The sequence below is a fragment of the Dryobates pubescens genome, chromosome 11 (assembly GCF_014839835.1).
Source record: "Dryobates pubescens isolate bDryPub1 chromosome 11, bDryPub1.pri, whole genome shotgun sequence".
NCBI classification, from domain to species: domain Eukaryota; kingdom Metazoa; phylum Chordata; class Aves; order Piciformes; family Picidae; genus Dryobates; species Dryobates pubescens.
In genome coordinates, this window is record NC_071622.1 from 26,599,840 (window position 1) to 26,614,535 (window position 14,696).

Consider the following 14,696-nt stretch of genomic DNA (forward strand, 5'->3'; position numbering starts at 1 on the left):
GCTCCCACAGAGTACTGTCTCTAGCCATGAATATTAACAGAATTACCTTTGTGAGTCATTTATTAGTCATCTGCATTTTCAGATAGAGGCATCAATAACTTCAACTGTCCTGTCCTCTTACTCATGTCAACTAGACCTGCAGGTGGCCAGTCAACATATCTTGAAGCGTCTCATTCTGGCCCTCACAAGAAATGTATGAAGTGGTTTCAAGAAGACAAGTGGGGGAAGGGAAGGTAGCATTGAGCCTTTTTGTCCAAGAATCCAGGAGGGAGCTCCTCATGCAAATAAAAGTAATGCCAGTGAGAGAGGCTAATGGAAAGGCAATTGCTTCAGACAGCTGAAGATGTATCAGAAAATAGAGGGTCAGAGCAAAGGTAGTAGTTGCTTGTTTCAGGATGGAAGAAGAAGACTAGTGCTCTTGCTTCTCAGCAGTGATCACCTTTCTGCATGCCCTGATACATAAGGATGCCCAAGCAGCACCCTCCAGTACTAGCATTTAAGGGCCTTGCTACACAGACTAAGCAGCACCATGGGCCATGTAGTTTGCTCATCTAAGCAGCTACCTACTTTGCCTGTACCTAGAGATGGCCTGTGAAAGGTTTTGTATTAAGGTGCTAGACATTAATTCGGGGAAATCAGTTTACTTAGTAATTTGGTACAGGAAAGGTGTTTCAATCCTACTTCCAAATAAATTCCCTGAAGGCAAGCTCAGCAGAAGTAGAAAAAATCCTGGCATTAAACTTTTCTCCAACAGTCATGGCTATGTAAAACAGTTGATGTATAAGAACAGGTACCAAAATCAGATAAGCCAACAGATGTGAAGCTGTTCATCAAATTCTAAATGTTTTAGAAAGGTATGTATTTACTTATAGAATGTACTTTTATTCATGTCTCAGCATATCAACATCACATATGGTTTGATTAAGACACTTCTATAGAAAGATCTGTAATCACCAACTCCTTCCAGCACATAAAGTAACTTCAATATTTTATATCTGCTTCTCAACACAATCAGTCACACTATGACTTGACAGAGTAAAACCACTCATTAAAAAGTGTTTAAAAACCTCACATGCTTATTCAGATTCAACCCATTTTTTATTTGAACTCCTAACTGCTCGAGTGAACTGTCATTTTTTTTCTAGAATTATCTTTCTTATTCCAAATTGCAAATACTGTGACAGCAAGTTCTCTCTGTTCTTTTGCATGGTCCCATCTTTTTCTGTATGACATCTTTTTCTTCTGCACACAAGAAACAGAATAAGTGATATGGGAAACAGCAAGGTTCATCAGGTGCTTCTTATTTTAGGCCAAATGAAAAGTCTGACACTGACTGAAAAATGGAAACTTGTTCTAGCAAATCCTTGTGAATACAACTTGGTAATCTAAGGGTAATTCCACAGCATAAATGAGGCAGCAAAGATAACAAATAAGTGAAGGATAAAGCCCCCACATTCTTTTCAGGAAAATGCTCACTGGCATTGACCCCATCACAACTGTAGGGTCACCAATCCAAAAATTAAAATAATTGAATCACAGTGTGTCTAATTAAATCTGCCTGGCTTCTAAGTTCAGATGCTGTAACTCTAAAGGATTTATAGAATATCTTTGTAAAATATTTCTTTATTAAAACCTATTTGCTAGCTCCATATTTGCTTTAAGCCAAAAAGAGATAATTGTTGTGTTCCTACAATGACTGCTAGCCTGACTTTAGAGCTGCTCTGCTACCCCTAAGAAGAGATGGCAATAAACAGCCCTACCACAGTCAGCAGAACACCCACATGACCCCCCTGATTCTGGCAGCTCAACTCATATGGAGAAGAAATATGTGTGATTTTAGCTGATATATTGTCTGTTTCTGGTCATGGCTGCATTTAGTTTTATTTCTAAGTTTTAAACAATCAGCAGAACACTTCTGTTAGCAGAGCAGCAAACCTGACTTAAGGCAGATCAACCCCTAAAAAAATACATGATGAAGGCAAATGGCTTGTTTGAATTAAGGTAATAGTGCTCTTCCCCTAGTATCACCCACTACTCAGTACTGCAGACCCATCTAACATAGAACAGCATTTCTTCTGCACAGAAGAGTTCATTATTATAATTTCACACCTAATAAGTCTAACGCCTTATATCCATTAATTTACAACTGCATTCATCTATGCTTTCATAGTGCTGTCTTACACCTTGGACTCTGAATCATGCAGGCATATGCAGAACTAAATGAAAACAATTCTTTTGTGTAAATAGATTCAGCACAAAGAAAGGGAGAGCTATTTCTGCAGTGATTAATGTGCCTAAAAGATGAAGAGAATGATTGTAAGCACAGATGTACAGTTTCTTTGAAATTCACACGTGGTGCTAATAGTTACCTGTTCATCTGTTCATTAAAGCTTTTCTCTTTGTTTTCTGTCTCTCCTGTTAAAACTCTTGCAGTCATTTGTGAAAGATTATATGATTTCCATCACAAGACTTCTGCTGGGACTTGATACTACACCAGGATCTGGGTTTCTTTGTTCTGTAAGTTATTACAAAAAGTTATTACAGAATAGCAGAGAAGATTTTGTACTGTCCACAAGACACCTCTACTTTCTCTGTAGGGCATTTCCTTTTGTGAGAGTCCAAGAAAGGCCATCTGTTTCCTTTTTCATCAGGGGAGAAGACAAGAAAATCAGATAGAAAACATACCTGGGTTTAGTTACTTCTGCAGCAAAAAACTCCACTTCCCTCCCCGCCCCCCAAAAAGACAATTTACCTTCTGTGAAGCACAAAGGAAAATAGGAAAGGTAGATAAAGAAGGGGAAAGTGTGTTTTTTATGAAATAGCAATGGTAGTTTAGCAGTCATTTTTTAAAATTAAGTATATAAAAAAACTAGGAAACACTATCTGTATTGTGTGACCTGGCTAGCAGTTAGTACACAGGGCTAATTCACAACACTCATTTCCACCACAGGCCATAAAGGGCAGAACTAGATTTTGCATGAAGATGCAATGTAACAAATGACCTTAGGCATCAAAGCTCAAAAGGCATCTTGTAATGTCTGTGAGTACTCCCAAGCAGAGTTTAGTTTTTTATATCTACTTTTTATCTGTGTATACACACACACACACACACAAAACCCCATAAACATTTCTTTTTTATCAAAAATAAATCCCAGCTTTCTGTTTTCTCCCATGCTTAGTGTATTACTTTCCCCTCACTCCTTTGTCCCCAGATATTCAGCCTACAGCCTAGTAAACAGTTATCTGTCTGCATTCAAAATACTGGCTTGTTCTTCCATCTGTTTGTCAGCAGTTTCTTATTACTGCCAATAGTATTTTAGTCAGATGTGGACACTGGATGAAGGATGCCATATACATTTTTAAGTAATTTGAAAATAGTCATTTCATAAGACTGAGCCCTTTGCACTGCAGTATCTCCCAAAGAGGGAGAGAACAAAATAAACAGTGTCTGCAAATTCAGTGGAAGTTCCAGATTTGTTGTGGAGCAAAGCTGCAGATAATACTATATGATCATTAGCAGCTAGAGTTCAGTTTTAAAAGAATTGCAAGAGCAGTGTTAGTAAACAAGTGATAAGCCCTCAAGAGTTAAAAGTCCTCCTTCCTATTATTATTTGTTCAGATGAAAATCACAGAAGAGGATCTATGGATTAGGACATATGCCAGACTATATCAGAAACTTTGTTCTTCTACAGGAGACATTCCAATTGGAGTCTACAGGACAGAATCCCAAAAGCTTACCACATCAGAGGTATGTCAGTTGACTATACTTTTCTTTGATCTGATTGGAGACTATACAACATTCTTCCCATTCAGAAGAATGGGAACCAGTTACTTAAGACTGCCATATCTGCAAATGCAGGGAATTCCAGTAACCCCCAAAGGTGTCCCTCTCCTGACATTTAACTTAGGGCTTAGAGTCAGCCCCAGACTTACTCTACATACTGACTTTCATTCCTGTGCTCATCTACAGGGAACTGAGTGATGGAAAACAAGGGGCAGCTCAGGCACAGAGAGGACAGGCTAGGGTACAGATAGCTGTAGTCTGAACCTGCATGTGGTGATTAATGGTGGTATCCATTGCAAGCTGTATTGTCAGGTCCTGTATCATGTGTGACAAGAATGTCAACGCTGCCTGTCAAGACAGGTGACATTTCAGCGTCCATGTAAATTTCTAACTAGAGATGAGCAACAATACATTAAATGCCATTAAAAGTACTGTGGGATTTCTCTACATTTAGCTGCCTAGCAGTGGTGATTTTTTTGTATATATGTATTTATGTGTCTGCCATATAGATGTATACATTTCTTACTATGTTACGTAAAACATTACAAAAATACTTTCTCCTGACTATTTAACATACTTTGTTTCGCTTGGGCAGCTTTTATTTCTGTCATGGATAAGGCATTTGTAGATGTGACCATTAACACTGCCATTTCATTAAACAATGGCTCAAATACAGCTCTAAAATGCAACAGTGAACAGCCTTTTTCTTTCTTCTGAGATACTCACACAGTTTACTGATTTCCAAGACAGACAACTTGTATTTTCTCTTCCATATTTTGGTAAACTGTTACAAGGCATTAAGCCATGTAAATGCCTAACTGCAAGATTTGCCTTGGAGGAAGTACAAACATTTGGTTAAAATTAATTTAAAAATAAAGTTGCAAAAAGCTTTCACAAAGTTCACTAGTGCCTTCCTTTGAGGACCACTGATGCTTCTACAGTGGCTTTTATAGCTCAGCCAGTGGACTGTGCCACTGCAGTCATGTTTTTGTCATGAATGATGAGCCTCTAACTGCGATTTGAAACCTTGTGTGTGTCAATTTGGCTTTAAACAGACATACAAACTTACTTGGTATTGCACACACCTAGGAGCTGTCAGGTAAGGGCTGATGAGTCACAAGAACAAAATATGCCAATATTAGTATCTCCATATGTATGATTTCTCTTTTGACACCTACTATGCAGATAAGAAGCCCTCCCTTCCCTCTGGCAGACAAAATGTAATTTCTTTAAAAAGAAAGCAAGTTTGCAGTGTTTCTGTTCCTATACAGCCAGCAAACCTAGCCTGCCCTCAAAGACCTGCACCTATGCCTCCAATTATATCTATTTAATTTAAAAAAACCTAACAACCTAGGGAGAAATTATGTCTTCTCTAGTGCCTGTGTATCATCTCCTGTGGTTCCTGCTAAGTTCATGTTTGTTTCTTTACATTCACATCTGTTTACATTGTGGTTTTTGTTTTCTTTTTCCCCTTCCTTTGTCAGTCAGGAGAAATGGCTTCACAAGTAAGTATTGGCTTATTGTCTGCCTGTTTCTGAGTGTCATGGTTTAAGCCTGGCATGCAGGAAGTACTACAGCTGCTCATTCAATTCCTCCCAGTGGGATGTGGAGATAATCAAAAGGGTAAAAGTGAGAGAATGGTTGGGTGGGGGTTTTTTTGAGATAATGACAGTTTAATCCATACAAGAAATTGAATTATGCAGTGGATCATCCTTGAGTAAATAAAGCTTAAAGAACATTGTTCTGGACACAAACATCTTATTAATAATCTGAAAGCTGACAGACTGGGGACTTAAAAGAAAAGCCCAGTGGCATTTGGTCTCTATTGGGCTTGTCCCTATTTAATTTTGAAGATAAGAAGTCATATTTACAGTATGGTAAAAGCCTGGATGCTAAGGACCATAAATGCTGATAAAAATCTCCAGTTTCATCATAAAAGGAATATATGCCTGTACTTAACAATATGTCAGACAGCTGTTGGAGAACAAAAGCTTTCCTAGAACACCAGAAGCAGTTAAGGCCTATTGGTACGCAGAACAATAGTTATTGTGACATAAAAGCTACAGTTAGATAACAATAAGGCATTGCTTCAGAATGGAACAGGTGAATCTTCACATTAAAACCATTTCCTATTTCACACACTGAGCTCAGGGAGCAGCAAGGCAAGGGAATAAAGATCCAAGAAACTAACTGATGTTTAGTATTCTGCTGCTGCCATTCACATCCACACTGACCATCTCAAATATGAACACTGGTGACTTAAGTAAATATTTAACATTTTTACCTTCATTTATGGTTTCACCTCACCTGTCCCACTGTTTCAAAAGTTCAATCTAAGGATTTACAGAATCACAAGACTTGTTCTTTTACATGGTCTCTCCCAGTTGGTTCAAAACTTGTGACTTACTCTGCTGTAATAATTAGGATGAGTGCTCTACCTTTCCAGTACTGCTGCCAGCAAGTCCAGATGGCTGATTCATGAAGACTTGGACTAGGAAAGCTACCAGTGTAGACAGGATGAAACATAAAAGCTGAGTATAAAGGATGGTCTTCCCAGATTTGTTCACACCAAATCCTATGAATCAGTAGCATCTTATCATATGGACTATACTTTGTCTACAATAATCAAACAGCAAGAGCATAATCAAAGAGCATTCATATACACAGGGATTCAGGGTTCTTTCTTATGCCTGACCCAAAACATCAGCTGAGGCATCAAAAAACTTCAAAAATCACATGAATTTAAAAGAAAATTCTCCCTTCTTATTGCAAGCTAAGCTGAAGAGCCTCAGTGAGTTACTGAGTCTTTGCATAAAGCTTGTTGCAAGATCCTAGCCTAGAATGTTTTAAAATGTGATTTTACTTGAAGTACTGCAACATAAGCATATTTAGTGTTCATTTATTGGTATTTGAGACACAGGTAACACATTTCACTTGTGGTCTTAAAAGAGTACTCAAAATGGTGCAGCCAAACTTGGAATATTAGTTAATGAATACACAACATAGATCTGAAAAGCAGTTACAGAACTTGAGTTTCTCAGAGTATGCACACTTGGAAGAAAGTGAAGAAGTCCTTACAAACAGATTCTTAGATTCAGGAAAGGCAGTATCAGAAGGCTAGAGCTGGTTTCAGAATCAAAATAGAATCAGGCAGTAAATAGTAATTAACTGCTTTTTCACTTGAGAACTATGAAATGAGGTTTTTCCATAGCAAGTCAAAGCCTAGTAACGGGTGCCCAGCTGAGGGACACTTGCTAAGGGCCAATAGCTGAATACCAATAAGGGCCAATAGCTCCATTGCAACCAATCCTCACCTTCAGCTGCACTGCTGAAAACACCTACAGCTACTTCAGTTTTTAAGGCCCTTAATCTCTCTTGTGGTTTTTCTTTCAAGTCTCAAATATCTATCAGTGTGGAAGAATGGGAAGACACTAAAGACACCAAAGAGCAGACGAGTTACCGTAGCAATCACCGCAACTCAACATCTAGCGATCAGTCCGATCACCCCTTGCTGCGGAGAAAGAGCATGCAGTGGGCCCGGCGCCTCAGCAGGAGAGTACCAAGGCACTCTGGGAAAACGGCTGAGAAGATAAGCCAGCAGCGAATGAACCTTTACAGGAGATCAGAAAGACAGGAGCTGGCTGAACTTGTGAAAAACAGAATGAAGCACCTGGGCCTTTCTCCAGCAGGATATGGTATAGTTACAGTGATGCATATGAAATAAATCAATAGATATAAACTGCATGACAGATTCATAGAAATACAGAATGGTTTGGATTGGAAGGGACCTTAAAAATAAACTAGTTTTAATCCTCCCTGATATAGGCCCCTAGGGACACTTTCCAATAGACTAGGATGCTTGAGGCTCTGTCCAACCTGGTCTTGAACACTTCCAAGGAGGGGGCATCCACAACCTCCCCCGACAACCTATTCCAGTGTTTCACCATATGCGCTGTAAAAGTTTCTTCCTATTATCCGATATAAATGTATCCTCTTCCAGCTCAAAGGCCTTCCCCCTCATTCTGTCATGGACTCAAACTCCATGAAGTTCAGCATGGCCAAGCACAAGGTCCAGCAAAGGGGTAAGGGCAATCCTGAGCATAAAGCCATGCTGGCAGATGAGTGAATTTGGAGCAGCCCTGTGAAGGATACAGATGAATGAAAAACAGTATGTGAGCCAGGAATGTGCACTTGCAGTCCAGAAAGCAAATCACATCCTGGGCTACATCAAAAGAATCATGGCCTGCAGGTTGAGGGAAATGATTCCACCAACCTGCTCTGCTCGGATGAGATCCCATCAGGACTGATGTGTCCAGCTCTGGGGCCATCAGCACAGGAGAGACATGGACCTGCCCAAGGAGGGCCACAAAGATGATCAGTGGTCTAGAGCACTTTCCCTATGAGAACAGGGTGAGAGATCAGGAGTTATTCGGCCTGGAGGAAACAAGGGTGTAGGAAAACCTCCTTGTTGCAGCCTTTCGGTACTCAGAGGGGGCCTCCAGGCAAGGTGGGGAGGGACTCCTCTTTCTCAGGGAGTGTAGTGACAGGATGAGAGGTAATGGTTTTGAAGTGAGGGAAGGTAGATTTACATTAGATCTTAGTAAGAAATTCTTTACTGTGAGAGTGGAGAGGCACTGGAACGAGCTGCCTAGAGAAATTGTGGATGTCCCCTCCCTGGAAATGTCCAAGGCCAGGCTGACCTAGTGGAAGGTGTCCCATGGCAAGGAGGGTTGGAACTGAATGATATTTAAGATCCAGTCTAACCCAAACCATCCTGTGATTCATTTTATAAAATCACATTAAAATTGGGTTGCATTCAGGATTACTGTTACTGAAAGATACAAAAGAACTGGTTTAGAACATTTAGAAAGATGACAAGATACTTTGAGAGCTGGTAACTCGAAACATGCTATGTCAGATCTTTTCAACTGTACTGGAATTGGAACGAAGTTGCTAAACTTACTTGAAATGACTTTATCACCTGACACTTGTTGACAGCTCTATGAACCAGAAATGATCTTTTATCAAATTACTTTGTCAGAAGTTATACTTTTCATGAGTTGCTTGTAAATATAATTAATTTGGTATGCTGCTTTTTTTTTTTTTTGTCCTCTAGATGAAATGAATGACCATCAGAATACCCTTTCTTACATCTTGATCAATCCTTCTCCAGACACAAGATTAGAGCTGAATGATATAGTGTAAGTTCAAGCACAAAACAAACAAAAAAAGCCTGTCTGCAAAATTTCTTGTTTGCAATTCCTGCCTGATGGAGCTTAAAGGACAATGATCTCACTGTCTTTATTGAACAATTAAAACAAAAGCACTTACATTTCAAGTAATATGTTCAGACTTCACCTTAATAACTCCTATTTCATCTAGCCTATGTGCCTTAAGAAGTGGGCATTCAATAGCAGCACTTTGGTTTTATAGCCAGGAGATTTTTGTCCCAAAGCATTTAATATCTTGAGCCACGATGTACTTTCAAATGGAGCTGGCAGTAACACTCTTTGTTCTCTTTCATTCCAGGATTAGTGCAGTATATTCTCTTGCTGTCACTTGTCCTTTTCTTATTCAAAAAAGTCAACAACCCTTCCCCCCCAACAACACCACCACAACCAACCACAAAACAAGAAGAAAAACCCAACCAAAAAAACAAATCCCAAAACTTCCTTAGTGGCTGTTTGTTCCTTTGTGTTTGGTTGGTGGTTTTTGTTTTTTTTCCTGGAGATTTAACACTCTCCGTATTAGCTCTGGGGCTGGTGTTGACAGTGCCTTGTAAAAACATCCAATTCAGAGTTGCAGTTTCAGTTCCAAGAGCTGAAACTGGGAGTTCCAAATTTCAGCAGTCTGCAGTAAGATCTAAAGAGCACACGTAGGAATTGCCTGTGCAGTAGTGCTCTAGCCACACCTAAGGGAAGAATGTGACCACTGAGATTTGGTAGCTGTGATATCAGGGCAGTTATTTATTTGTTATTTATCATATTATCATCTTTATCATTACTATTATGTTGTTGTTAATCATATTTTTGAGTTGCCTACAATTTTATCAATGTTTATCATTATGAAAGTCTTGTTCAATTTTACTCAAGAGATGCTGTGATCTACTTGCTACAGAATTAATCCTGATGTAGTACTTGTGAATTACATATTTCAGGTACAAAATTTTTGTTTAGTTACTCTGAAAAGAAACACAGAAACACATGAATTTTACTTCCCAAATCTAAGAAAATCTATTAAAAAAAAAAAAAATCAAGCAAGAAAAGATTTTTCATGTGTTTAAACAAACTTCATTTGGATTTGAGGAACAGAGCAGACTCTGGATTTACTAAAATTCTTAAAAGTTCATCTCCAGACCAAGAATGTCAACATCAACCTTTTTATATATTGAGCACAGTGACAAGAATTATCCACTGTTTTCTCACAAAATTCTTCAGATCTTTTCAACATTACAACTGTATGTACTTATTTTATCCTTAACTCACGTTAAGTCTTTTTAATAAGAGTTATAATTTCTTTTTATAGATACTTGATCCGACCTGATCCTTTGGCTTATGTTCCAAATACAGCACCCAGCCAAAAAGACAGCTTCTGCAATACAGTGGGGCAAGACACCAGGGAGGAAACACAGCTTTGATATGCAACTCATCACAAAATTAAGGGAGTTTTATACATGTTGGTTGTTTCTATTGGCCATTTTGACAACTGAATGGTGAATTTTATTCAGATTTTAGAAAAAAAATGACAGTGGGTAAGTGACTGAAATGTGGTGTCTAGAAACTGATTTAAGGGATTTGCAGGCTTGTGGCCTGTTCAATATGATAGTTGAACTTTGTCAGCTTAACAGAATTCTGACACCTCCTACTATTTAACCAATATGAACAAATTATTTAAAAAGTGACAGATTCCATCATGTGTTTTGCTTAGGTGTTTCTAAGCATATTTATCAAGGTGACAGCATGTCAGTGACTAAGCTTCTGCCCTACGTCAGGAAAGATTAGCTGACTCCCATAGAGAGACCATCACTTGGAAGATATGAATACCTAAAGCCTCCAACATGGCCTTGTGTGTCAAGAATACAGATTTTGAAAACATTTTAAATCTCAGCCTGTCATCATTTAGATCACAACAGGCTGGTTTGAGTCCCATTTAACCTCTGGGACTTGAGTGTCAGTTCTCTGGGTTTACACAGATCAAGTTTAATGGCACAGCCTAGTCACACTGTAACAGTTGAGATGGGAGGCATATGCACTGAAAAATTGGCTCAGGAAGCCACCTGGAGGAAAACCCTCCTCATCTCACACAGGCAACTCCCCATGTTTGCAAAAAGTGAGAAGATGCTACCTGTATGAAGCTGCAAACAGTGGTAGCTCCGGTGAAAGAAACCTGAGTAGACAGACACAGAAGTGAGGGCACCCCTCCAGGGACCAAGTCACACCACATATCCTTCCCATTGCCAGGAATATGCCAGAACTGCAGTTGCCCAAAGTAGGTACATGCCCAGTCACACAGATTACTCAGATGTGATGTCTTCACATTAAATTACCTATCAACACTGAAAAGTTTTACTTAATAACCTATTCCATAAAACTAATGCAATACCATGTTAGGTGTAAAGGCACCATGGATTTGAAGACCCTGTTTTAGCATTAAGGCATTTGCTCATGTATTACACATCTGAAGTTGCTACAGAATCTCCAGTCAAAATCTCCAGACAAAAAGGCCACAATTGGTTCAGCTTCCTGCAGAATTAAACATGCCTTTACCTGATCTTTCAAAATCATGTTCTAGCTTTGCTATCTGTCACAGAGGAAAGAGCCTGCTTAAGGTAGAAACTCTGCTGTTATAATTACCCATATAGGACTGGTACAAGAAATTTGGCAGGTAGTCTACAAAGTAAAAACTTTTGAGTTTCATGATGTCCTCTATGTACAAAAATTCAGTCAAAACTGTTAATATTCTCTTCTATATTATTTGGTCACATTCATGTTAGGAAGGAGAGCAAATCTGCTATTACTCCTTCCCTTCCTTTTAATTCTTCCAGAGGCTAATTAATTTGTTCTACATGGTGTATTAGAAATCCTAAACACACACACGAAAAGCTACAGAGGTCTGGAGTAGACTAAACCCATCAGAATGCCAAGAGTATCAGTTCTAAGAGGAAGAAGATTAACTGGAAAGAAAGGTATCTCAGCAGTGTTTTTCTAGTGACATTAAAGTACCATCAGGGATCAGAAGGGTTTCAGTGATTCTGCATGGAGTCCATTTATTGTTCAGTATTTTTCCACACGCAGTATTCATTTCTCAAATTACTCACAGACAAAGTATTGGGGGGGATGGGGATGGGGGAAATGAAAGAAACAACTGAAACATCTGTGCAGGCTGAAGCTTACAGGCATTTCAGTAAAAGAGAAAAATGTCTGTAGTACAGGATCTCAGCCAAGACCTGTCACAGAAGTTGTGCCAGAAGAGACTGCGTGTGCAGTGTGAATAACTTGCTATTTTTAATGCTTTCAGTGAGAAGACTGCAGTCCAGTTGAATAGTTTTTTAAAAAATACAAATACCTTACAAATGTTCACTCCAGAATCTAGGAGGATCCTTTGTTTCATACCACAGCCCTTTCTGACAGTCTCAAGTAGGCAGACAGGATGCCAGAAGCATGCCTACTCCTCAGATGGCAAGCCAGACACTGCGTTTAGTGCAAGGCACATGCTGCTCAGAGGCATTCCCTGTACATTGCCTGTTGTACCCACCATAGATTTAAGGACTCTATGCCACGAGGATCTACATCTAGGGCTTAATGCCTCACACTTAACAGCCTATAAAGTAGTAGAAACAAGCAGTCAGGTGTAGCCATGTTTCCAGCCAACTCAGCAGAATTGCTGCTCAGCTAGAGTTGAATAGTAATATCTAGCTTGACCTGATATTTCTCCAGGCTTAATGAATTTCTAATTGCTCATTAGCCCCAGAAGATTTGCTAAAGCAAACACAAAGACAGCTGGAAACTCTTGCAGTTTCTAAATGTGGTGACACATGAATGAAAGGCAATCTTTCAGAACAAATACTTGGTTCTCCTCAAAACCTTAAGGCAAGATAAGCAAGGTAATAAAAACTAACAAAAGCTTCTTATGAAGCAGAAGTTCTAATAACCCATGAATAACCATAGAATGCACTAGGTTGAAAGGGACCTCTAAAGGTCATTTAGTCTGACACCCCTGCAGTAAGCAGGGACATCCCCAAGCAGATCAGGTTAAGGTACCACAAAGATGAGTTACTCAAAATATACTACTTTTCATGTTGAAAGCAGAAGTGCTCTGCTTCCTCTAGAACAGCTTCACAAGCAGCCCCCATTCTAGTGGGATTTAGACCTTTCAAGAATCACCCCTGCATTAACTGTGAACGAGACAGTGCATACATTCCTGAAGTGACCAGGGAGGCAAGTCTTGAATAGTCATCCTACATGCAATCTTACATCCACACACTTCCTTCTCAGAAACAATACTAATCTAGTTGGAGACCAGATTAAGGAACAGTAATCTCTGTGGAGATTGCTGGGGGAGGGATGATGAAGTTGTACATCAGCAGGTCCAAATGACCATTGAAGAGAAGAGTTGAAAATTATTTCAGTCTGTACTTCACTGTATTTTTTTTCCTCCTGATTTCTACCAATAACTCAAAGATGTCCATCTTGCCCAACACTACCTTAACAAGTGCCAAGCAATCTGGTATCCAAAGTCACAATCCCACTGAAGAAAGTACTAGGACATAGTAATTACTTCATTCTCACAAGCGAGTTTTCCAGGAAAATGTGATCTGCCTATGGAAATGTGTCTTCTGGTCTGCAATAGCAAGTCACAAAAAGCAAGTCGGTGGAATGCAGTGTGTTTCCTTAACTAGCTCCAGAACCTGCATTAATTCACAAGCAGAAGTAAAAAGCATACAGTTTGGGGTTTTAAAACCTGCAGTAGAATGTATTCATGAAGTTCTGGGGACATTTTGATTAGGCAATTGAAGGAACAGGTATTTCCCAGCATACATGTTTCCCCTCCTCCAAACTTCCTACAGCAATTACCATTTAACAACTTTAAAAGTATACAGAAATATGTTACTGGATATTTCTTCTATTTCTTTGTTTACCAGTGCACCAGTCAAATGCTGAAGGACAAATAGATCTCAGGCTTCAGTAGTGGAGGAAAACTGAAATGACACGAGGAGAACCCAAAGTAACACACAATTCTGTAGTTTCTAGGCAGCTAGGGCTGGCAGTGATCTGCAGTTTTGGAGCACCGATGCATGAGGTTTTTGCTGCATTGAATTCCACTTGATATCTGAGGGCAATCAGTCACTACAATCTGGAAATGAATGAGTATTTAAAAAAAAAAGGCACTGTGTAGTGACATCAAGTTGTACAAGGTTATATATAAAAAAAATAATACTTTTTGAAGGCAATGATCTAAATGCAGAATTTATAAAATAAAGCAATCTGTATAAAACATTGCTGTGTGTTCTTGATGTTGTATGAGAGACGGCCACTTTGAAACAGACATACACTGGATAAATGTCTAAAGACATTTTCAGCCACTGTTCCTTGTGCTTGATGTAGAAGATACATTTTGTATTCAGAGGCTGCAGAACAGGGCCCCACTCGCTGTCCTGGGTGAAGTGTAGCTGTCCCTGTTACGTGGCCATTGTGGCAACAGAGCTGCCTCAGGACCAGCACTGGCGTGCTTCAGCTGAGAGATCTCTATTTTGGTTGCTTTTTGGGGCTTTTTGGGGTGGGAGGAGCTCAGCAGACAGCAAGGACTGGCAGGGTTGTCCTCTTGTGTGCCTGCTCGCGGTTGTGATGTCAGCCGCGGGAAATTTGAACGTGGCCGGGCTGAGCCGCACAACGCCATGTTGGCAAGAGAGCTG

General features: G+C 39.5%; 1 protein-coding gene across 2 annotated transcripts in view; it reads left to right on the top strand.

Moving 5' to 3' along the window:
- The window catches only part of KCNT2 (potassium sodium-activated channel subfamily T member 2), a 124,287-nt gene extending 112,806 nt beyond the window's left edge, over nt 1-11,481 (top strand). The window contains exons 26-31 of one of the 2 annotated variants that reach the window (XM_054165143.1): nt 2,434-2,517; nt 3,620-3,748; nt 5,269-5,289; nt 7,179-7,479; nt 8,901-8,985; nt 10,310-11,481. In XM_054165143.1, coding sequence (XP_054021118.1) covers nt 2,434-2,517; nt 3,620-3,748; nt 5,269-5,289; nt 7,179-7,479; nt 8,901-8,985; nt 10,310-10,421 — 732 coding nt within the window. In that variant the 3' untranslated portion in view covers nt 10,422-11,481. Of the gene's footprint in view, nt 1-2,433; nt 2,518-3,619; nt 3,749-5,268; nt 5,338-7,178; nt 7,480-8,900; nt 8,986-10,309 lie in introns of those variants that run through there. The other variant, XM_054165142.1, reaches the window with a different exon arrangement.
- Nucleotides 11,482-14,696: the final 3,215 nt, after the last annotated feature.